This window comes from Nerophis lumbriciformis, linkage group LG11 (assembly GCF_033978685.3).
Source record: "Nerophis lumbriciformis linkage group LG11, RoL_Nlum_v2.1, whole genome shotgun sequence".
Classification (NCBI taxonomy): Eukaryota; Metazoa; Chordata; class Actinopteri; order Syngnathiformes; family Syngnathidae; genus Nerophis; species Nerophis lumbriciformis.
This window is the reverse complement of record NC_084558.2, coordinates 37,778,237-37,802,646: the sequence shown is the minus strand read 5'-3', so window position 1 is coordinate 37,802,646 and position 24,410 is coordinate 37,778,237. Positions and strand designations below refer to the sequence as shown.

Sequence of the window (24,410 nt, the reverse complement as noted above, 5' to 3'; positions counted from 1 at the left end):
CTTATTATTTATTTGGGTCACATTTTGTATTACCCTGTATTGTGTTTATGTGGTATGAAATAACCTTCATTAGCGCACAACATTTTTTTTATCCACTCTTCCTCCGTAAATCTTGATACATATTGACGATGACCCGCCCTGCTATACTTCTGATTGATAAAATTAATGAAATAATATTTGAATTTTGTTTGAGCCAATCAGAAAGGAGGGGCCGTCTAAGCATACCCGCCCCCAAAGTGCCAAAAAGAAACATGACAGCGGGAGGTAGAGATGCCAGGAGTACACAGAGAGCGCGCAGAAAGGCACGGCGTGCACGAAGTGGAGAATCAGCGCGTGATAACAGCGCTCGGATTTTTGGCACTAATGTGACGCCATACAAAACTGCCTCAGGTGTGCAGATTTTTTTTTTTAATATTAAAACATTGTGTATTCACATTAGTTCTATACAACTACATTGAAATGGATAGAAAAAGGAGTAGGGAACAGACAACAGAAAAAATGACTTCCTCGGGGGTCTGTACTAGCTCCATTGCTGTCATGATTCGTTTCCCGGGTCATGTTTTTGATTTTGTATTATTTTTATGTTGACTTTTTCTGTTTTCGGCGCTCCTTCATTTGTTTACCGTGTGGTTGCTCGAAACGCTAATTAATTTTCACCCGCCTCTGATCAGCAATCACTAGGCTCACCTGCATCTGATCGCTAATTAGAGAGCTTTACAGACCAGTGTTAGCCTGCCTTCCTCGCAGGTTAATTGAGTGTCAGCCTGTTGCTAATGTCAGTTTTCCTTTGTTTTTGCTGACGCTACTCTGTTGTTTTCATTCTATTATAAGTACTTTAAGTTTGTCTACGCTTCCCTTCGGCACGCTACTTTTTGTATGTTTTGTTTTATGTCCGAAGATTAAGTTCACATTCTTACCTGCACGCTGCTTCTGCTGATTTCCTACGGTCCTTTAGCATCACATCTCAGAAACACAACCACTCCGAGGACGCGACCAGATCGTTACAATTGCTGTTCAATGTGTGTACGAACAACCAACCCCAACATCACAACACCTGTAAATGAATCTATGCTGATGACCTGTGTCTGACAACACAATGCAAACAATTAATCGATGTGGAAAAGACACTTACAAAAGCATTGGCTGCAATATAAATGTATTACAAACAATGGAACCTAAAAACAAATCCCTCTAAAACCCAAATAACCTATTTCCATGTTTAAAAACAAACAGGCAGGATCATCACAGGATGCCTGCGCCCAACACAAGTAAATAGCCTACACAAACTTGCGGGAATAGCACCTGCAGGTGCAGGAAGGCTGTATTAACAGCAAAAAAAAAAGGATATGTCTAACACACCCCAGACACCCCTGACACCGGCACATTGAAGACCCAAGCCGCCGAAAATCTAGGAAAGGTTTTAACACTGTACAGCCACTGCCAGAATAAATCAACATGAAAACCTACAGGAAAACACTTGAAAAACTCAATCAATCCCTCAGCCCACAATACAAGATTTAAAAGAAAAGCTTTCAACTAGAAAAAATTGCATTTTCATATATTAGCAGCACTGGACTATAAGCCACATATATATATACCAGTATACACCACGAATTGATTAACGTGGACCCCGACTTAAACAATTTAAAAAACTTATTCGGGTGTTACCATTTAGTGGTCAATTGTACGGAATATGTACTGTACTGTGCAATCTACTAATAAAAGCTTCAATCAATCAATCAATGTTGTGAAATTAAACATTGACATGGAAAGATTTTGTAAATGTTTATTTTCATACTTTAATTGTCTCCAAACGGTGCCTGTAACACTGCAGTAAAACAGAAAGGTCATCGATGTCTTTATTCATAATTTTCGAGATGAATAAGATTTTCTCTTTTAACAAGGTTCAAGATGTTTATCAGGATTCTAACTTTGAAAACGCTTCGAGTTTGAACAATTTCTCAAAGTGGATCATTTTAGAACATTGTTTTATTTCTTTGCTTAATCCATTCCATGATTTAGCCCTTAGCAAAGGAAAATCCATGTATTAGCCGCACCTTTGTATAAACCGCAGGGTTCAAAGCTTGGGAAAAATGTAGCGGCTTATAGTCCGGGAAATACGGTACTTTTTTGTATTTTTGGAAGTAGTAAAAATATATGAATCACATCAAAATGTGGGTAAAAAATTATGACTTTGCTGTGGGTGATTAGGTCTGTGATATATGAATCACATTAAAATGGTTGTAAAAAATTGACTTTGCTGTGCATGACTGAGTCTGTGATTTAAACGCGGAGATATAATAAATTGTAATAAATCCGGACCTCCTAATCTGCTGTATGGATCACAACAATGTCACATCTGTTGTGCGGATGACTCATGATGAAATCGTGCCATTTTTCCTTTTTAAATAGATTCTCTCCGTTTGCTATCATCACTGCATTGTGGCAACAATAGTTGTGGCTTTGGAACAGTATAAGACTAATATATTATAGCCATTGTTTTTCAAGTTATTCCAGGAAGGAAAGACGTTATAGTTGAGTGTCCTCAGGGTAGCATGCAGGTGGGAACCCTGAATAGAAAAAAGGAAGAAGGAGAAGGAAGAGGAGGGGGTAGATGAAGGATGTTTTTGGTGTTAATAGCCAGTCTCTCTCCCTCTCTCTCTCTCGCTTCCTCCTTTCTCGCTTGCTCTCTTACTTGCTCACGCACACAGAAGAATACACATTTGCTCTTCAGCCACACTCAGCATCCACTTCCCTCGCGCTCCGCCGTCTCGGTAAAAAAGGGCATCAGGACCAGCAGAGCATGACGCTTTTAATTGCGGTGCTTACGTCCCGTTCTTCACTTTGGAACGCAGCCACAATGTGTCAGTGACAAGAGGACTGCCAGTTCACCTCCGAGAGTCTAAAGAGGAGCTTTGCCAGAGGAGGCGCGCTGTCGGGATTTGTCGAAACTTCCCCCGGATGGTAGGTGAGCTGACAGGAGAAACCCAGAGTTGAACACGGAAGAGAGTGACAAGTGGAAGAATTCCAGAACACGTGGCGATGCTGTTAGGTAAGACTGATTAACTCCGACTAACAGGAATGGAACAACTTATTGGTGGAAAACCGGTACAGTTACTCCAGCTTGAAATAATCCTGCACTTTCCTGTCTGTGTTTTATTCAAGCGCGGACTCGCTCTCCAGCCAGCCATCTGCCTATGCCGGTTTTGTTGTGTTAATTGACCCCCACTTACAGGGGCCAAGCGTGCCGCCATTCCCAGATGTGTCGAGTCATTTTAAAGAAAAGCATCCATGTCACGGTGCAGATTGCTGCCAATTAAGCCAATGCCTCCCTGAGGAAATAGACCCAGATTAGCTCTCATAATTGGAGCCTGTTAAAGATAAGAGCTATGTGCACGGGGATTTTACTCGTTAATGTGTATATTTTTCCAACTTAAGGAATGCAATGCTTATTTTATTTTCACTTTTTTGTCCCTATTTGTTCATATGACCGTAAATGACATTAGTGGCGCACTCTGATGGTTGGGCTTCTGTGGACATGCCTGGATACAAGTGATACAGATATCCTCATGGTTTTAAAACAATTAGAGCAGGGGGGTCAAGCTCATTTTAGATCGGGGGCCACATGAAGAAAAATCTACACCCAAGTGGGCCGGACTGGTAAAATCACGGCACAATAACTTAAAAATAAAGACAACTTCAGATGGTTTTCTTTGTTTACAAATAGAACAAGCACATTCTGAAAATGTACAAATGTTTTTTTGGTTTTTTTTACACTTACATGTTAACAGTATTCTACCTTTATTTGTCGTTATTTATACTTTCTGAATAAATTATGTGATAATGTTCATCAATCAACTCATTGGTGTTAATTTTCAATCTATCAAGATAAAAAAACAATATCAAAATCAAGTTACAGGATGTTATTTATGTAGTTTGCTCATTTTCATCATGTTTTTTTTTTTTTTTTGGCATATGTAGCATCTACAAAGATACAAAGAATTGCTATTGCGATATCTAGCGGACACATTTAGAACAGCAGTTTCTTTCATTCAAAAATTTTAGCTCATTTTTATATTTAGCAAACTTATCCCGCGGGCCGGATAAAACCTCTGCATTAGAGAAATGATCAATGACCGTATTTTCAAGTCGCACTCACCAAATTTTACAAGAAAAATTTTACATTTATTAGCCGCACCGGGCTAGAAGCTGCAGATTTATACCGGTACGAAGGATTTTGTAAATGTTTATTTACATACCTTAATTGTTTCCAAACAATGCCTGTCACACGGCAGTAAAACAGCAAACCAAACCAAACAGAAGTCACTGTCATGGACTCTCTACCTAGGCTAGCTCTCCAATCTGCTGAAAAGAGTCAATACGTTGGTTACGTGTTGGTAAATTTACAAAACTAGAACAATACAAAAAGAATGCCATTGTAAGTTAATATTAGCAGACACTTGTAAACCTGTTAGCATATTCGCTAATGCTAACAACGCTAGCTTGACGACATTATGATAGCGCGTAGAAATATGCATGAAAACACTCCTACAGACATCACTCGTGGGACGGTTTAGTAAGTATAAATTGTTTTATAGTGTAAAACTTACAAACCTTGCTTGGGGTGATAAATGAAACGCCATAGACAGTTTTATTCCTGGTTCAAGGCATAAAACAGGAAGTACATTTTCAACCCACACCACCTGCAAAAAGCGAACTGGTCCAAAAGATGGCACCTTAACACCAACAATAACACACATTTTCAGTGTCTCTGTCGCTGTAATGTAAAAACTGTCATGTCTGTGTAATCATGTTTTGTTTTAAGTCATGTTTTGTTTAGTTTCTGGCTTTTCACTCCCTTGTCTTGTTTGCATGATTACCCATTAGTTTCACCTGTTCCACGTTTGGACTCATTGTGCACTCTTGTTTGTCACCATAGCAACCATTAGTTTTCACCTGTCACGTCACGCACCTGTTTCACGTTTTGAGTCACGCACCTGTTTTCGTTAATCATGTCTGTGTTATTTAAGCTTTTCATTTTCTGTTGTTCGTCCTGACGACACCCCGCATTTATGCCCTCTGTCACACTCTGTCCACTTCTGCGCACTTCATGTCCATGCCAAGTAAGTTTGTTTATTATTGCCACAGTTAGTGTTTTTTTGTTGTTCATAGTTTTTTGCCCCCGTGCAAGTCTTTTGTTTTCGTTAGTCAAGTTTGTACATCCGCCTTGAGCGCGCCTTTTGTTCCTTTGAGTGTTATTATTAAATATGTATTCACCTACAAGTCATATCCAGTCCAATTCACTTGCACCTCGGGAGAACAAACCAAGCCATAGTCCAAGTCTTGACAAAAACTATTTGTTGAAAACAAAACATTATGAGCGAAGAAAAAATCCATAAAATAGCCACACTGATTTATAAGCCACAGGGTTCAAAGGTTGGGGAAAGAGTAGTGGCTATGTATTCCAGAAAAAAAGAGGTTGAGATCAAAGGAAAACCAAAGCAATATTTCCCAATAGGAAGAAATGTAAATCAAATTAATCTGATCCAGACACCTAAAAAAATTAACACAAAATAAAGAATAGTGAATAATTATAGTTTAGATGGTGAAAACAATGCAAAACTCATATAAATGACGAATTAAATGAATAAATTATCATTTAACATTACCTTTATTGAAGACCTGTTGACAAAGACGGACATCAAGGAGCGTAAGGGAGAAAGGGAGGGTTGAGCCACACAGATATGACCTTCGTACTTTGCTACGGGTTCTTTCTTGGATTCAGTCGCGTTTATTGCCATGCTTATCCAAGTGTTGGCACTCACAAGTTTCTTTGGCCCCATGGTGGCTAATTTTCGAGTTGTGGTCAATTAAATTCCGCAGAATTATACATGGGAAAATGTATTGGCCGTACGATAACCAAGACCAGGTGTGTCCAAACTTTTTGACTTGGGGACCGCATTGGGCCGTAACTACCATTGAGGACACCGAAGTCATGTCCTCTGAATTTTTTTAAGTGACAAAAAGGATGATTATATGACTGACTGTAAATGTACTTTGTGTAGCACATCATGTGCGCTGTACATCACCATGCGGTAGATCATCCTCTCTCAATATACGACCTTTGGTCATGCACAGCCCGCTGCAACTCCAAGAACGTAACGCAATAAAGTGTACTTTAAACATAATCCAAGCCGAAATGTGCTGTCAACATTACATCATACTGATGTAGCTAAGGTTGCGCTTACCTGAATGAAATTGGTGTGGAACGCTGTCCGTATAATAACGTTGTGTCAGTCAGGTGCCGCCCCGCCCTAAATGTAGAACACACGCTCTGCGTGAGGCTTTGCGATCATTTTGCGTGAAAAAGCACAATAAAATGTAAATTATTGAATGACAAGGCGCTTCATATAATATTTTTTCCCCCAAACGTATCTTGGCCACGTCATGGTGGCTGCGTGGCGGACATCATTAGTACTTGCAGTGCATAGTATAAGGTCTTGGGTTCGAATCCTGGTCTTGGTTGAACATTTGGCGTGTTTTTTAAATTTGTTTTAATTATGTTAGCATTGTTTAATATGTTTTAATAAAAATATTATGTATGTATATATATTTTTTTATGTATGTATAAATATATATATATATTTATGTATATATGCATATATATGAATATATTTGTGTGTGTGTGTGTGTGTGTGTGTGTATGTATGTGTATATATATATATATATATATATATATATGTGTGTGTATATATATATATATATATATATACATGTGTGTATATATATATATGTGCGTGTATATATGTGTGTATATATATATATATATATATATATATATATATATATACACACACATATATACACACACATACACATATATATATATATATATATATATATATATATATATATATATACACATATATACATATTATATTAATATGATTAATAAAAACATTATTTAATGGATAAATAATTAATATAATCTGGTATTAAGAGTATTTCTTATGTTTGTAATCAATCAGAAATATCAAGCAGCTACAATGCGCCAAACATGGATAAGTGTGAAGAGACTGTTTTAAATTTTGCCCGTCATGCATGTTAATGGATTAAAATTGGTGTAGTTTAGAATTTTTTAATGCCGGTTTTTTTCATAATTTCCACAGTGTTTAGTGAGCAGGTTGTGTTAAGTGTGACCATGTGTGTTGACCCTTATGTTAGTTGCATTTATTTGTTTGTTTTGCATCACAACTAGGGAAGGTTGTTGCTATAATTTCAAAGTACTTTCAAGGGTCATTGAGCTGATTTACTCACATTGTCAACAAGATGGGAGAAAATCTGTGGCAATCAGAGACTGCCTGGTATTTAAGATTGATTTGAAAGCATTCCGCGGTGCAATGTTTTGTTAAACTCATGACGTCTCGCGGGCCAAATTGAAGAGGCTGGCGGGACGCAATTGGCCCGCGAGCCGTAGTTTGGACACCCTTGACCAAGACGATATACAAAAATCAACTAAATCTTTTGACGGAAATTTTAATTTACAACCAAGAAATTAATGTACGAAAACGGAGGCAGTGCTGTACATACAGTAACAGCCATTAAAAAAATTAAGCCCCCAATCCCATCGCATGAGGGTAACTTCACCTGGGCTAAGTTAAACACTCCTTTTAAACAGCCCAGTTCAGTCTGCAAGCTGGTTATGAATGTTCATGTGTAAATATATGGAGTGTTACTGTATATCTGGTACCGAATCAAATGTTCGGATGTGCTCGTATGGTGTGAGTATCTACTTTATGCTGCAGCTCTGGGTTCTTCCTAGTTGGAAGATTAAAACGATCAAGGGGGAACATTTCGAAAGGAGATTACAGTTGAGTTTTGCCTGTTGGCCATGCAGCCATGCTCCTTACCCCTCCTTCAGACTCTCTTCTACAGATAAACAGTGTATTTAGATAAAATCCCCGCACACTTAGACGCATGCAAGGGATGGGTGCGAATACCAGGATAAAAATGTTTGCGCAGAATTTGTTTGATTTTAGCTTTTGAGCGGGAAATGTGCGCATCAACGTGGTTGCAGACGTCAAAGTGGATGATTGATTAGGCCTTGTTTGCAACCAGCGCTGAGGAATTGTAATCATCTCACACTGAATTTAGAGACCAGTATTTGTTGTTCATGAAGTACAAAAATATATTTGACTGTGACGCATGCAAACTTTGATTAAACCCTTCTCACCACCGTCCTTGAATGAACTGTAACTACACTAACATAGACACACAATCAGATAACACGAGCTCATTAGAAAACATTTGCATAAAAACAAAAACAAATGTGTGTGATTCCACATATAGACCTGCAGCCTTCCAGCTTTTACCCTGTAAACAGCCCCAGTCAGTTGGTGCAGTGTTAACAGCGTGACTTCGATTAGGCAGACTGATAACAACTGTGGCGAGATAGTTCGCCTTTTCACGAAGGTCTTCACATCCTTCACATTATTGCAGTAAAAAACAAACCAAACATTAATCGTTCCTAGTTAAAAGGCAATTAAATGACCTCAGTGATGAATATACTGATGCTGGCTTCAGTATATAGACTTGATAAACATCTTCATTGCAGAAAGATGTTGCAATTCAGCGCTAACGCATGATCCATCATCTTTTTCAGCGCTCTGTGAAGACTACTGAGCCCAGAAAGCGGCTAATCACCCAGCTTAGAGGGGGCATAATGCTTTCAAACAGATTTTAAATGTTTGTTAAATGTGTGGCACACATCTGGCACGGCTGTCATTCAGCAGGTTTGATTTGGCTGGCCTATCTCAATTCAAGCAGATGGCGGCAGTTTATTTTAAGTGTTCTTGATCACAAAATGTTTTCAAAAGGGCACTGGCTCCATCTGATCAGCCCTGGTCGTACATTCATGCTGACTCCCCTGCATATTAGCTTTTTAGCTTGTTGATCTGTCATGGATGCAAAACATCTGCTGAAACAGTAGTTATCAGCATGCTGTAACGACATGCGACCGCCAAACACATAAACCGCAAAGGAAAATTGAAGATAACGCTACGCTAAAGACGAAGGGAATCCGTCAAATCTGAAGTTTTTGTTCCTTTGCTTTTTTTCCCCATACAGATGTCAACATTGTCAAATTGTCCTTTGTCTTTGCAGTTGAGAACTTGAGTTATGGGATGTGTCAACCTCATTATTATGAGCAGATAGGGCCTTTAAAAAATCGATTTCCCTCTAAATTGTGATTGTTATTTTATTATCCCAATTCTAAGTCGATTCACAATTTTAAAAAATTTATTTAAAAAAACAAAGGCAGCAAGGTGGCACAGGGGTTAGTGCATGTGCCTCACAATACGAAGGTCCTTAGTAGTCCTGAGTTCAATGCCGGGCTTGGGATCTTTCTGTGTGGAGTTTGCATGTTCTCCCCGTGACTGCGTGGCTTCCTCCCACCTCCAAAACACATGTACCTGGGGATAGGTTGATTGGCATCACTAAATGGGCCCTGGTGTGTGAATGTGAGTGTGAATGTTGTCTGTCTATCTGTGTTGGCCGTCTGATGAGGTGGCGACTTGTCCAGGGAGTACCCCGCCTGCCGCCCGAATGCAGCTGAGATAGGCTCCAGCACCCCCCGTGACCCCAAAAGGGACAAGCAGTAGAAAATGGATGGATGGATGGATTTAAAAAAACAAAAACATTTTGTCAATTTTTTTTTTTTGGAGAATACATTTTTAAAAATATTTTTTAGGCTATCTCCATGCAACTAGAAAGAGCTTTTCTCACCTGTAGCCGGTTTTGAAAAGGTTTCATTATAATTACCATACCAAATAATATATTGTGAGAATGGGTTTCAATCAAGAATCATGTTAAATCGAGAATTGATTCTAAATCGAATTGTCACCCCAAGAATCTGAATTGAATCAAATAGTTTTGTGCTCAAAGATGCATACCCCCTAATGAGCAGCACCCATGCAAAAATATTAATGTTGCACCATTTTCCTCCTGGAACTCGGTGTCCTCTGTAGTGGACATTAGTGTGATTTGCATAACAATGCTGGTTTATTTTCAAAATGTGTAATAAACAGTAAACAAAAGCCCATTGCAGATGACTCTGGTTCTCAGGGGATGCTTTTCTCTGTTTTTGTGCGCAAAACATTAGTTGCGTTTTTTTTTAACTCACATTCCAATTTACCGTGTTTGTAACAGTATTTATATTCTCAATTTTTTTTTATTTCTAATGGAAATCTTGTGGCAATTTTTTTCCTTCATGGATTCAATGTAATTTCCAAAATGAACAGTTGGACTTCAACTGTTATTATTGTTGTTGTTAAACATCATTAGTCCGACATATGTATCGTAAACTGGAGGATGCCCAGTGGGATACGTAAAGCAGACCTTATGTACAGTATGTGTGTCTGTCGGCAGACTTGTGGTGCTGACACAATCCTGCTGCTTCTCTTTGGTTAGAGGAGTTCACCTTGAACAAATTCAGTAGCAGTTTTGTGGAGCCTTGGGGTGAAAATGGCTCCACGGTGCTCTAGTCGAAACTAGGACAGATTACCACTGGGAGCCTGATGTGGGCTGTTTGGTACCCTACAGGTACAACTGGCTTGAAGCTTCCACCCGCTGTGGCTGTGCATGTGGGCTTAAACGGACGGGCAGTAACTACCCGTGGGATAATATTGCCCGTTAAACTTGACCCAAATTGTCCTCAGTCACAATGAAGCTAGTTAGTCTATTTTAAAGACAAGGCCTGAGTAGGGTCCATAACCATCAGGCATCTTTGAACATTTTGGTTTCCATTTGAGGGTTGCTTTTTAATGGAGGCTGAATATGCCTGCGAAACTTAGTTTTGATAAATGCCAAGCTCTGAACGCCATCATAACGCTACTAAGCCAACACAATGTAGGCATATTTACAGCAATAGTATACTATTGCTGATATACTATTGAGTTTGCCTGTTTTTGTGTGACAAGTCCCAAATTATTTATACCAATTTTTAACAAAGTTTTTGTTAAACTGTAAATAAAATCGGACAAATATTTTTTTCACAATGATGCCTCTTACGAACTTCTAAGAAATGCCTGTGTCATTTTCAATCATGAAAAACTTGGTCGTTGAATAAAAATAAGTCCAGATTTGCCAAAGGTATAGATAATGTCAGACTTAACTGTACATTGCCTGTCCAAAAAAAAGGACACCACCTGAATTTAACAACGCAAATATGTAAAATTTTCCCTTTGGATAATTACTGCATAAATCACAAGTGTCAAACTCAAGGTTTAAGCGATCACCCGCTGCCTTCGTCTTCTATTGACAATCACGGCAACAGCAGTGGCTGCCATTGTAATCACAGCTCCGAAACCATGGAATCGCAAAGCGTCTATCTTCCTCAAAGTGGAGTCTCGCAGGACGAGATTTTACGAGAATTACGGTTAATGACGCAAAACACCCTTTAATGGAAACACCCACAAGTCGCAAATATACTTTGTCTAAATTTTAGAAATATCACTTTTATTTTGGCGAAAAACTGCAATGTAAACGCAGCTGTAGCCATGTGGCTTTCAATGAAAACAGCTTTGACGCCCCTGGCATAAGCGATTGTTTCATCTTAAGTTATTAAAGCCTAACTGACGTAGTGAGTAGCTTCTCATTTGTGTAACAGCCATGTCAAAAGACACATCCTGTGGTTGTGGAAAACCGTTCATCTGTTTCAAAAGGGTCAAATTAATGGCATGCATCAAGCCTGAGAAAACATCAAAAGATTGCCAAAATTACTAAAACCTGGTTAAAAGCTGTCATTAAAAAGTCGAAAGACAGTCGTGTTTCCCACAGACTGTAATACTTTTGTAATGCTGAGTTGTGGTTTACAAATAAAAATTAACTTTTAACTGTCGCAAATATTTGTGGGTTTTTCATGTCACATGCCTCGAAGTACTTTTAAATTGGAGGCCCTGCTGCTCGTTAAAAGAAGAGCAGTACATGCTTTCAAGTCAGAGCTTCCAGAAGTATCCAGTAAGACTAGAGAACGACGCTATATTTGTTGTTCGTCACTTTTTTAAAAAGACAAACTAGATCAAAATTAGTTCTAAATATTGTGGCAAATTCACTAAATTGGCAACCCTAATCTCTGTTGCTGCTACGTCGTCTTTTCTCTGGCAGACCAGGTGTGTATGAGGTGTCTTACGATGGCAAGCATCTATTGTGCGGAGACAGTCAGACGGTCCCATAATAATGTGTATAGGAGCCAAGGCAGAACAGGTAGCACCAAATCTGGCCGCCACAAATAAATTAAATTAAAATAAAACTTATAATGTGGTCCTAATATGCCGTCATCAAAACAAGGTCTTTGTCATGTCGTGTCTTGTTTTGTGTTTGTGCTTTGTGTTCCGGGTTTTGGTTCCTGTTTAGTGCTCGTATTTTGGTTCCACTTCCGTTTCGGCATATTATGCAGCAGCTTTACTTTATCAGCGCACCTGTTCTGAGGTTGATAATCTAGTCCAGGGGTCCCCAAACTTTTTGACTCAGAGGCCGTATTGGGTTAAAAAAATGTGGCCGGGGGCCGGGCTGAAAACCATTTCAGGTGACTACCTCTTGAAGCTTATCGAGAGAATGCCAAGAGTGTGCAAAGCAGTAATCAGAGCAAAGGGTGGCTATTTTGAAGAAACTAGAATATAAAACATGTTTTCAGTTGTTTCACCTTTTTTTGTTAAGTCCATATAACTCCACGTGTTCATTCATAGTTTTGATGTGACAATCTACAATGTAAATAGTCATGAAAATAAAGAAAACACATTGAATGAAAAGGTGTGTCCAAACTTTTTGGCCTGTACTGTGTATATGTGTGTGTATATATATATATATATATATATATATATATGAGCACAATGATGTCACGTTATGGATGGGAAAATGCATTTTTAGACAATATGATTTGCCTGAGCGGCTAGAAGACACATAGAGTGACAAGGGGTAGAAAATGGATTAGAAAGGACAGATTAAAAAAATTAAACAAAAAACATTTTATTAGTATTTCTTTTCTTTTTTTTAACTTCCGTCTTCCTGCGGACCGCATTTAGTTTAGTCTATTTTAGTTTAGCTGATGCTGCTGTCGTTGTCAGAACATTGTGTTATGTGTAGGGATGTCCGATAATGTCAGACTGCTACAATCGGACGCTACAATATACACCCCCCACTATCCACCCCCCAAACCCCGCCCCCCCAACCCCTGCCCACCTCAACCTACTAATGCTCTCTCAGGGAGAACATGTCCGAAATTCCAAGCTGCTGTTTTGAGGCATGTTAAAAAAAATTATGCACTTTGTGACTTCAATATGGCAGTGCTATGTTGGCACTTTTTTCCATAACTTGAGTTGAAGTTGTTCTCTTATTTTGGAAAACCTTGTTACATTGTTTAATGCATCCAGCGGGGGATCACAACAAAATTAGGCATAATAATGTGTTAATTCCACGACTGTATGTATCGGTTGATATCGGTATCGGTAATTAAGAGTTGGACAATATCGGATATCGGCAAAAAAGCCATTATCGAACATCTCTAGTTATGTGGATGTTTTTGTGTTTAGTCTGCTTATAATTTTTCTGATAGGTAAACTGTTTTGCTAACTGCCAGCATTCTATTAGTTTACGTTGTAGCCTGTTTAGCGTTTGTACTACGTAGCCTTCCCTATGCTTCAGTGCACTCCCCGCTGCACTCACCTTTGGTTTTTTGCATAGATCAAATACCTTTTGAACTGCACGCTCTCTCTTGCTAACTTTTGCATATTGGCATCACGACAGCTATCGCTATTATGAGACCCGAGCGTCACAATCTTGGCGAAAAACCTATGCAAGGATGCTAAACTGCAAATGTGTGCTGTAATCAAAGCAAAAGCTGGTCCAACCAAATATTACATTGTCTGACCTTTTTTTTTTTTGACCAGGCATCGTCTAATATGCATTCCTATTCTGTTGACGCCCAAATCATAACATGTCATCAGTACTATTGCAGTGTCATATGAAAACTGCCTTCACAGAACAATATTTTCCATCTGCGTTTTGTCCTCCTATACATGACTTCAGTACCGCTCATGGCTTCTGCTTTGTATCACTGAATCCGTCACCCTGCCTAAAGTAGACTACAGCGAATAAGTCATTTAACATTTTCTTTGTTAAAACTCTGAATGCAGCAGAAGAAGGTTGAGAAATGAGAATGAGCCTCCACCACCCCGAGTTGGTGGAGAACGATGACAGAGAACCTGACTCAGACAGATGAGCCGAGGAAATGCATTCACCGTGAAAACAACCAAAGCGGCCTTTCCTACTGATGCTTCGGCTCTGGCTCGCCACAATGAAAGCTTCTTATTTCCTCTTTTTTTCTTTTTTTCCATTTTCCCTGCTCGATGCAGTTTCTCTTTCCACAATTGTTGTATGGTACTGAGTCACCAAGAGACTAATCTTGGCAATAATAGAGATTAAGCCTTTCTCACAGTTTTTTTATTGTCCTCATAATCTTTTATGCCAACTCGAAATTAGAAAAATTGGCTTGTGTGACCTACACCATCTTCTTGCATAGAGAAATAGAATAAATGCAGATCCGCGAGTAGAGACGTGAGCGGTTTAATTCGGTTATCCCCCGCAGATGAGAATATTGTTGAGAAAAAAGCAACTTCAATGTAGGTTTTGTGGCGGTGGTTTGGGCCGTCGAAGTGATGTGGAGCAAGTCAAGCCGATGTACAAGGTATATTGGCGCCCTCAAAAATCTGCAACACAATACATTTGTTTAATCATCTAAAGAAGTAATATAGTTCATTTTATATTAAAATATTAAATATTTTACTAAAATATTTTATATTTTACTATACATATGTTTTACTGGATTTTTTTTTTTGAAGTAATCCGTAGTTTGTTTTGTTTTTGATACAGATGCTTTGTATCCTGCATTGTGATGATCCGTTGCCCGGATCGTGTTTTGTTTTAGTTTAAGACTCTCTTAGTTCTGTTTCAGCACCCCTGGGTTTGTGTTTCTTGGTTGCCATGGGTGCTGATTATTTTCACCTGCCTCAGATTAGTGTTTGGGACGCTCACCTGCTCCCGGGCACTAATCAGAGAGCTATTTATTCCTGCCTTTCGCCACACTCGGTCTGACTGTTTTGTTTGCACCTGCAACAAGTTACGTTATTACTCCTTTGATTCCTGTTTCTATGTTAGCTTTCCAGTGCTAGTTTTCTGCCTTAGCTCCCCGTGCAATCGGCACGCTCTTCTTGTGTTTGTTTGTATTTTTCTGCATGTTTGTATTATAGACTGATTTATGGAAAATAAATAATTTTCCTACCTGCACACTGCCTCCGGAGTTCCGTCTGCATCTTGGGGAAACGATCCGCGCACAAACATGCGACCCCGACGTAACAGGCAGGTTAAAAACAACATAAAAAATTGTGATAATGAAGATCAGATAATATAAAAGAATATATTGTGCTATTTTTTTGTCTTTTTGCCCAGCCCTAGGTCAATATATGCTAAGGTATTGGAACAAATCATCAACATCTTAATGTAGCTTTGTTTTTCAGGTGACAAATCAAATGAATAATACCCGTCATAAATGAATTTATTTTTAAATGTGCCGAGAGCCAATAAAAAGAACAGCTGTGGACAATTGCAAATAATTTAAGATAAATTATGCAATAAGTGCTTCATTCCTGAGTTGGTGGTACAGTTTTGCTTTATTTTAACCAGTGTTCCGAAAACTACTTAAAAAAAGTAATTGATAGTTACTTGTTACTTTACCAAAAAAGTAATTAAACTACTAAAGGAATGACTCTTTAATAATGTAAGTAATTACTTGGGAAAGTAATTAATACGTTACTTTAAAAAACATTCTCATATCTGGCATATGCAGTTGAGAGACGTTTCATTAGAGCAGAGTGTGTGTGTGTGCGTGCATGTGTGCCTTTAAAAGGTGATGCCTGTTGCCCAGTGACGTGTGAGGTCAGCGAGAGCGTGCTCCGAGCAGGATTTTAGCTCAGCTATGTTTGTTAGCATAGCAGCGGCAGTTTGATGGAAATTACGGCAGCTCTGTTTATTATTTCTCCTGGTTTGTGTTACCTCTGGTTAATAAAGAGATTGTATGTGCTTCGATGGCTGTCATATTGTCTTGTCCACAAACGGTGTATTGTAGAATGGCAAGCATGTCACTTTAATCATTGATTTGTTGTTCATTGCTGGAGAAATACTATACAGGAACACATTTACGCACTATTGGCTATTGAAACACCTCAACAGTGTACAAAACGGGTTATTTTCTGGCGCCTATAAAAATCAATAAACCCACATCAGCAATTAAAACATATCTTATGTTGTACTGTCAAAGTTAAAATTGCAAAAAACATATTAAACGTGAAAAAATAAAGAAATATCTGAACTCACAATTTGTAGAACCCATTCGAGCTTCCGGTGTTGGCCGAGATGGTCTCACAAGATGTAGTTTCTCTTTAAATATCCTTCTTGAAAATGGCTTTGCAAATATGTGTTGTCTTGTCTAATCATAAAAGATGCTGACGAGGCGTGTTGACTGAGATCTTAAAGTTTACTCCACAGCATGCTCATCAAAAACATCCCACTGGCTAAACAGGGCTACTGCGCATGCTCTTCACTACTGTTGCATGCTGGGTAAAAGAGTTCTTATGTTACCTAGTTCGTAACATCACAATATATATTTTAGGCCAGCTAGAAGGCCTTACTGACAACAACTCATGATCTGATTGGCTATCGCAGCTGTCTGTCAAATGTTTGTGCCCGTTCACCTAAAGTGCACGGACGCCCGCATTGTTGATCCTGAAGGCCTCGGGCAGATTTGGTACAGCATGGCAACATAAGCTAGCTGAATTTTGATTGGATAAAAACTCTATAACCTAAAAACAACTGCGATGGAAGGAGCATAATATTAAATGAAGAGAATATGAATACTTTTAGATATTTAGGAAATGTCAATTAAAAAAATACTTTTATCTTTAAATATGATCATGATTTCTGGTTATGTTAGGCCAGCAGAGAAGGCCTTGCTGGCCCTGACTGCCCACCACTGCTATATATACCGTAAATGCTACAATAAACACCGCTATTCACCACCAAGGAAATAAATAACTGTTGTGGTGTCTTAATTATCATTGGATCAAAAAACATAGACATTAACAACTGTGGCTGTAGGCAACCTCCTGATGTATTTTTGTATCAATTCCACAAGATACCAATTGCTGTATTTGAAGTATCATTTCAAGTATCATCTGCATGCGCTTTAAAATGTTGCTCGTTTTTTTACTACCTACATCATCCACTGCTAACATGGCGACCGCAACTTTTTTTTTTCTAATAATATTCTACTTAAGTTTTTTGCCCCTCATGGGTTCATGAAGTCCCACCACAATGAGTGACTATTTATAAAAAGCCATTAGGCCCGCTGGTGTCACAAAGTCCCAGCAAGAGCGGCTTAAACAAGTGTTACTAACTCGCTCTCTTCGTCCTTTTAAATCAGCCGCGATGATGCTTTTGTGGAACTTAGTGTAATGTGGACGCAGTGCCGTCTTGTCAAAAGGGCCTCCTTACATTTTGCAAACTACCACCCCTGATGGCAACTTTTGCTAAATTCAGTTAATTAAACATCTTGCCCAGCTGTGTTATGTGACTATCAGTGAAAGAGATTAATAAGATTAATTTTAGATTTGTGTATGAGTGGGAATCATTGGAAGTCATATTGACATGGAGATTAGGCCAAGTGTTGGGTAAATTTGCCTTTGGCGGTTTCCATCTGACATTTCGCTCTCTAACACTACACTGAATATGGTTATTATTATTATTGATGTTATGTTACTGATTATGATGTTCTACTAGTAATGTGTCCCTAGAGCAGTGTTGAACTTGTCTTCATTGAGGCCCACATTGCAGTTATGGTTGCCCTCAGAGGGCCGTGTAAGAGTGAATAATATATGAACATAAATGTATATGGATTCGCCTCACAATATTATTACACAGATGCGATGGCAATTCATGTTATTTTTTTACAGCATAAAAGCGGTAACACTTTTTTAATGGTAAAATCCATTGTTTTGCTGTAAATGGAAAAACGGTACTTAGTTGTTTTTTTACAGTAAAATTCTGGCCACTGAAAGGCCAGTTTTTTTTACTGTAAAACCTAGTGTCATTTTTACAGTGTACCATTTAATGGATAACCTGCTTGAATGTATAATGATATAATACTTGTTGCATTATTAGATACAGTATTATAAAATATATGCATTGTATGCAGTACATGCATTTTTTGTGTCAAAATGGAAAGGACAAATACATTTAGTACGAAAAAATAAAGTACTTTATTGACAAATATTATTCTTAGGCTTTTTCCCAGGCCACATGAAGGGGTGTGGCATGCCAGTTTTGGCCCACGGGCCTCGAGTTTAACACATGTGCCCTAAAGCCTGTTTATGAGCATCAAACATGAGAAAAGTCAATCATTTTCCATACTTGTTTGCTCTACTTTTAAAAGAAAAGACGCTGAAACGCGTTTAAAATTGAAAAGACCAACGATGGACATTTGTCCTATGTATGTGTGTCAACATATTTGTCATTCCTATGAAGGTTCTCATTCATCCGGGTCATTGTCATCTCAGGGCTTTCAATCGTTCGCAGTTGGACTGCTTGGTTTGTCTTGGAAGACGTTTCGCCGCTCATCCGAGTAGGCTTCATCAGCTCGTGCTCATAGACTTAGATTGGTCAGACATTTGTCAGAAATAGGAATATTAGACATATTCAGCAATACAATTTTACAATTTTATAGCTGCATGCTGGGTGACAAAGGGGAACTGCCCTTTTTTTGAATTGTTCACAATCATTATGAAAGACATGTCGACAGATGTATTTTTTTTTTAATGCAATCTAACACGTACATAAACGTAAATAAAAGTCCGCTTACAGCGAAGCCAATTAAAGGTCCTCTATTTCCCCCATAAAACCCGATAAAAAACATCCAAAAACCGCCAACAATACTCCATTTACATTTTGTGACTAGAATATTAACCAAGTTTTAGTGATATTGTTATTATAAGCGCTAACGCAGACAAACTATTTATAGCGGCGCCGTGATCACGAGCTTGCGTGTCAATGTTGACATGATCGACTGATGAGCTGCTTCCTTGTTTCCTTGCTCACCAAACTTTATTCTAGATCATAAATCATGCCTCTCACCTGGATAGTAGAAGGACGAGGATGTAATCCGAAAAGTTGGCAACAGCCAATTTAGACCCGGGTATGGCGAGAACGACACAAAAAGACGCTTGGTTCCAACCCCCCTTTTCTACACGAGAATTATGAGTCATTCTTCATCTAAATTGGAATATATGAACATCCGAGCAGTCGGCATCCTAATGACAGCAGACATTGTACAGTAAGGGATGTTTTATAATGTTTGTTGGCTCTCATGAAGTTTTCAGTGACTAATAATCAGTGATGTTGTATAAAAAAAAAAGCAAGCTTTGTGATGAGTTTTTTAAATGAATGTGCCGCGTATGCTTAAAATGATCAAAATACGTAAATATTAAATATTATTATTAATGTGCATTTTACTACATTACATAAATACTTACATCATGTATATAAAACCTTAATGAAGGTTTTTTTCTAAGGGTTTTATAGCCAGAATAGAGCGACTCTCATAGGCTCCATTGTAAGCGGACTTTTGATCCCATTTATTTACTATTTAGAATGCTTTAAAAACATACATCCGTTGCCATGTCTTTCATGATGATTGTGAACGATAGACAAAATTCCCAAAAAAAAGTGCAGTTCCCCTTTAAGGGGCTAAACAAATTCAATGTATGCGTATTGGTGTTTTATAGTGTTTTTAAGTAATGACGTTTGTTTTTTCACATAAAATATGTAATATCAACATACTGTATCTCCTACATGAAAACATTTTCTTGAAGTATGATAACATGAATGTGCAGTAAATGATCGAGTGTCTCCTTGGTGAAAGCTGCGTAGACATGCAAAAATTTCATTTTTGCCAATGTTAGTAGAGCGCATGCAACACGCCCACTATACTATACTCATAAGGGACCCATCTCACCCTGGACATAAACTTTTTGAACTGCTGCCCTCGGGCAGGAGATACAGGACAATAAAATGCCGGACAAACAGATTTAAGAACACTTTTTACCCGAGAGCAATAGTGTCGCTGAACACAAGACAATGACTGTGCATGTGAGCTGCGTGCTTGATATTTTTATGTATTTTTATTTATTTATCTGTTATGTTTTTATGTGTTATTATGAATTTGCACTAAATTAGTTTTGCTTACAATTTCGTTGCACGATGTACAATGACAATAAAGATATATTCTATTCTATTCTATTCTAATAGTACACACTATTTTTATAGATTGCACACATTGTTTAGGAAAATGATGTCATGGTAATGATCATCCCTGGTCTTCAAAACCAGAATACAAGATGTCTTTGATAACTTTTATGTTAACCTTTTACACGGTCCCCGCAGGATGCCACCCTTCTGTATCACACTGTGTGTGATAATTTCTGCGCTCTGATGTTTGCCTTGGGTTTAGACAAAGGTCAGCATGCGCTGTAAATTATGAGCAATCTGACCAGCGAAAATGAAGTGTGATGAGATTAGTCATAAGGGATGACAAAAGAGGGAGAAGAACTGTGTCATTGATCTTTTTACGATCAATGCTTAACACGATACATTTCTTTGACAGCGAGAAAACACCTTGTGTTGACAATGTGGTGATCCCTGCTACAGGTGCACTGTCCCAGAACCCGGTCCACCCCCTGCTGGGTTCCCTGTCCCTGTTGGGCAGAGCCAGCCTGCAGCCGCGGAACCACCTGGAGCGCTTCCTACCGCTCAGAATCAGGAGCTCCTCGCCCTTCAGCCTGTTTCCTCATTTCAACACGGTGAGATTTAACATCCAATTGGATACAAGTTGGACGTATTCTAAAAGTGCGCACTGTGGTTGTGTTTGCACAGATGGATCCGGTGCAAAAGGCGGTAATCAATCACACCTTTGGCATGGCTCCGCCCAGGCGAAGAACAATTATCTCCTGTAATATTTGTCACCTGCGCTTTAACTCTGCTGTAAGTCTTACAGTCCTGCATACAGGTCACCTTCTTACAGTTTTTGGTGCACCCAATTGCGCCCTATACTGTACATAGAGCACATTTCACATGGTCTACCCTGCATACTGATATTTTCCTGAGGCAGGCTTTTCTTATCTGTCCAATCTGTATTTTTTTTTCCATTTTTCTGCGTTCTGGAGAGGAAACCAATCAGTGTGGCTCCTTCCTTATCGCACCTTTCTATTCATATTCGTTTAGCTCCCTTTCCCTCTACAGTTCATTTTTCTGCTCATTTGCATTTATATTGTCAGCTTGCAAGAATAACGACAACTTTTTTTGTAAACTGTGCAGGTTGAGGTAAGCGTGGTACATTTTGCAATTATTTGACATTCTGTCTTTTTTTTTTATGAGTGTCCTCGCTCTTGGGCCCTAAAAAAACGTTTGCTAGCTAACAGGCACTCTCCTCCTCCTTCTGTGCTAACCGCAGCTGAGATGAGTGCCGCTTGATGGCAGTCGTTGGATGCCAGGTTGCAGGCAGGTATCGGGTCCACCTATGCACATACTCTGGGTATTATGTATGAAGAGTGGAAGGTGTGTTTTAACCACACTTTTTGTCCTACCCGTCTTTCTTCTTACTATGGTGGCACATAGTAAACTCATACTACACCAGCATGCCAGACAGTATGCAGGTGGAAGCTGATTCTTCTCCTCTGAATCTAGTACCTAACGCTGAATGCTTTGTGTGGAACAACATTCAACGTGTGCCGGTTGTTCAGCCTCGTATGTTGTTCCAGTTTGTATTCTTGCTTACCACCGGAGGTGAAGCAAAGACAACAGATAGTCTATATCAGTGGTTCTCAAACGTTTTTCACCAAGTACCACCCCCGAAAACACTTTGCTCTCAAAGTACCACCATAATGACCAACGTTAAAATACAGTAGCATAAATATTTATAAAAAAAAAAGCAAGGCAGAGGTTTTATTTAACAAGTACATTTAATATTGAGGCCACTATAACATTACACATAGTTTGAACAGTAACACTTTGTTTGAATATTTATTAAGTGGTTATTTGGCGTACCATAAGGTACCACAGTTTGCGAATCACTGGTGTATATGATTTTAATAACACAGTAAAAGTTCAAAATGTACACTTTTTCTGAGCAAGCAGGTAGAACAGCATTAGGTCTGCTTTATTTTCTGGTCACTTGTTGCTAGGTAGAAGACAGTGGCATGTTTATTCATTGAGGGATACACCCAGGGCAGAGAAAAGACAGGGACAGCAGGCAGCTGATGGAATTAGTCTGATAACAGTATTATAAGGACAAGGTATAGTAATAATTATTAGTTAATGAATCATTATTGCTAATAATTCGATCATGCAGGGAACATGTAATGGTTTGTTTATTTTAAAAACAAATGTGTTTAATTTAAACGCTCTTTCCGCTTTTTGACATTCTTATCAAAAATTGTTGATTAAATGATCGTTAATTTTCCATGTAAGTACTTAAGTAATTTAAAACAAAATGCCTATTGCTTATAATAATAATAATAATAATAAGATATGTGTGTTAATTAATTTTTTTATATAATCACTGCTCTACATTAAATAGAAAAGTACATATTGGCTCAAAGTAATAATTAACAAGCTTTTTGCACCACAGCCCCATCTGCTGGATCCAGTAGGACACATTCCTAATTATAGGACCTTCAACGCAATCATTTAATTACATTTAGAAAATATGCATCTGGTTGTTGTAGCGGGCACCTTTCTAAGTCATTGCTGAGATGGCCTAGGTTGTAGCACTTCAGAGCTATTTATTAGTATGAACATCTTGGTTTTGCTTCTTTTTTTTTTTATTTAATGTATGTGAACGTGATTGTGTGCATGGAATCACAACTGAATGTTTTGCTTGTTTCATTTTTCCACTGCTCTCGTCTTTGCTGGAAATGGATCTTACTTTTATATCATTTTTTTAGCACTAGCCCTGTGATCTCTGCAGCCGCACAGCCCCCCGGTTTGCATGTCGTAGCCCTGCGAGGTCATCTGAGTGTTAACAGACGTGGGGCATTTTGTGTCACACTGCATCAGGGGAGAGATGAGCAAATGAGCTCAAGAGGACGGTCATGAGATGCCATGACGCCTAACTGGCGCTCATTTGTGCGTAGCCCGACAGTGATGATCAGGAAGGCGCTGCGAGTCTTCCTCACAGTCAAGCGCTGACTATTATCATTTATCTCCTAACGCCACGCTTGCATGTGAAGCCAAAGAGATGGAGCAGATGGAGACATCACAGTTAACTGATTTCATGCTGCCCCTCTCTAATTAAATCATGCCAGTGGCTTTGTTCTGCTCATCCAGATTGTGTGTGCTTTTTTGTTTGTTGTGTGTCACGACCAGAGCCAGGCTGAGGCCCACTACAAGGGTCACAGACATGCTCGTAAGCTGAAGGCCTTAGAAAACCAGAGGAACCGACAAAGGAACGGGCACGGAGCGCAGAAGGACAGAGGCAAAGACAAGAAGGCGGGGAGAGGAAGTGGACGACAAACTGACTCGCAATTAAAAGAAGGATCAGGTATTTAAAAAGAACACATGCACAAGCTATTGAGATGTTGTACAGAAGGTAAATAAGGCAACCAAAATATTAAGGACAACTTAGTGATTTTACCTCGTCCTGTACTGTGGTTATATAAAGAACCCACTAAAGCAGGCCTGGGCAATTATTTTGACTTGGGGCGCCAAATTTAGAGAAATAAATGTGTCTGGGGGCCGGTAAATCTATTTTTAGGAACACTAATACAAAACATCACAATAACATCTGATTAAATGTTAAAAACGTTATGAGAGACCGCCTTCAAAAACGGAATGGAATTATTTTTTTTTTTACTGAATGAGACACCCAGAATGTCCATGAAAATAAAGAATTTGGGACTTACAATATTAACTATGAACGATAAAACACTGAATATTGACATAATATGAACGTCACACCACCTCTCAATCGACATATTTTACAATCAAGCGAAACGCAACAAAAATGACGAACAAACACAACGAAATATGAACGCGAAGGGTAAAAAAAAAAAAAACACCTACGATCTGATATACCTGATATATCACTAAGCTTTAGAACTTTGTTGTAAAAATCTCCTTCCGCGTCTGTCCCTGACACCCGCATTTCAGGCTGACACTCTGTGGAAACGCTCCCCACCCACACTGCTTGGTGCCTCGTCTGAGCTGCTGTGACCTAGATTACCATAGCAACTAGTATATCATGCAAAAGCGCA

At 38.8% G+C, this 24,410-nt stretch overlaps 1 protein-coding gene across 1 annotated transcript in view; it reads left to right on the top strand.

The window, feature by feature from the left end:
• Window positions 1-24,410, top strand: part of LOC133610421 (zinc finger protein 385D-like) — an 84,806-nt gene that overhangs the window by 46,651 nt on the left and 13,745 nt on the right. The window contains exons 4-6 of the mRNA XM_061966666.2: window positions 20,809-20,960; window positions 21,034-21,141; window positions 23,524-23,698. Coding sequence (XP_061822650.2) covers window positions 20,809-20,960; window positions 21,034-21,141; window positions 23,524-23,698 — 435 coding nt within the window. The remainder of the gene's footprint in view (window positions 1-20,808; window positions 20,961-21,033; window positions 21,142-23,523; window positions 23,699-24,410) is intronic.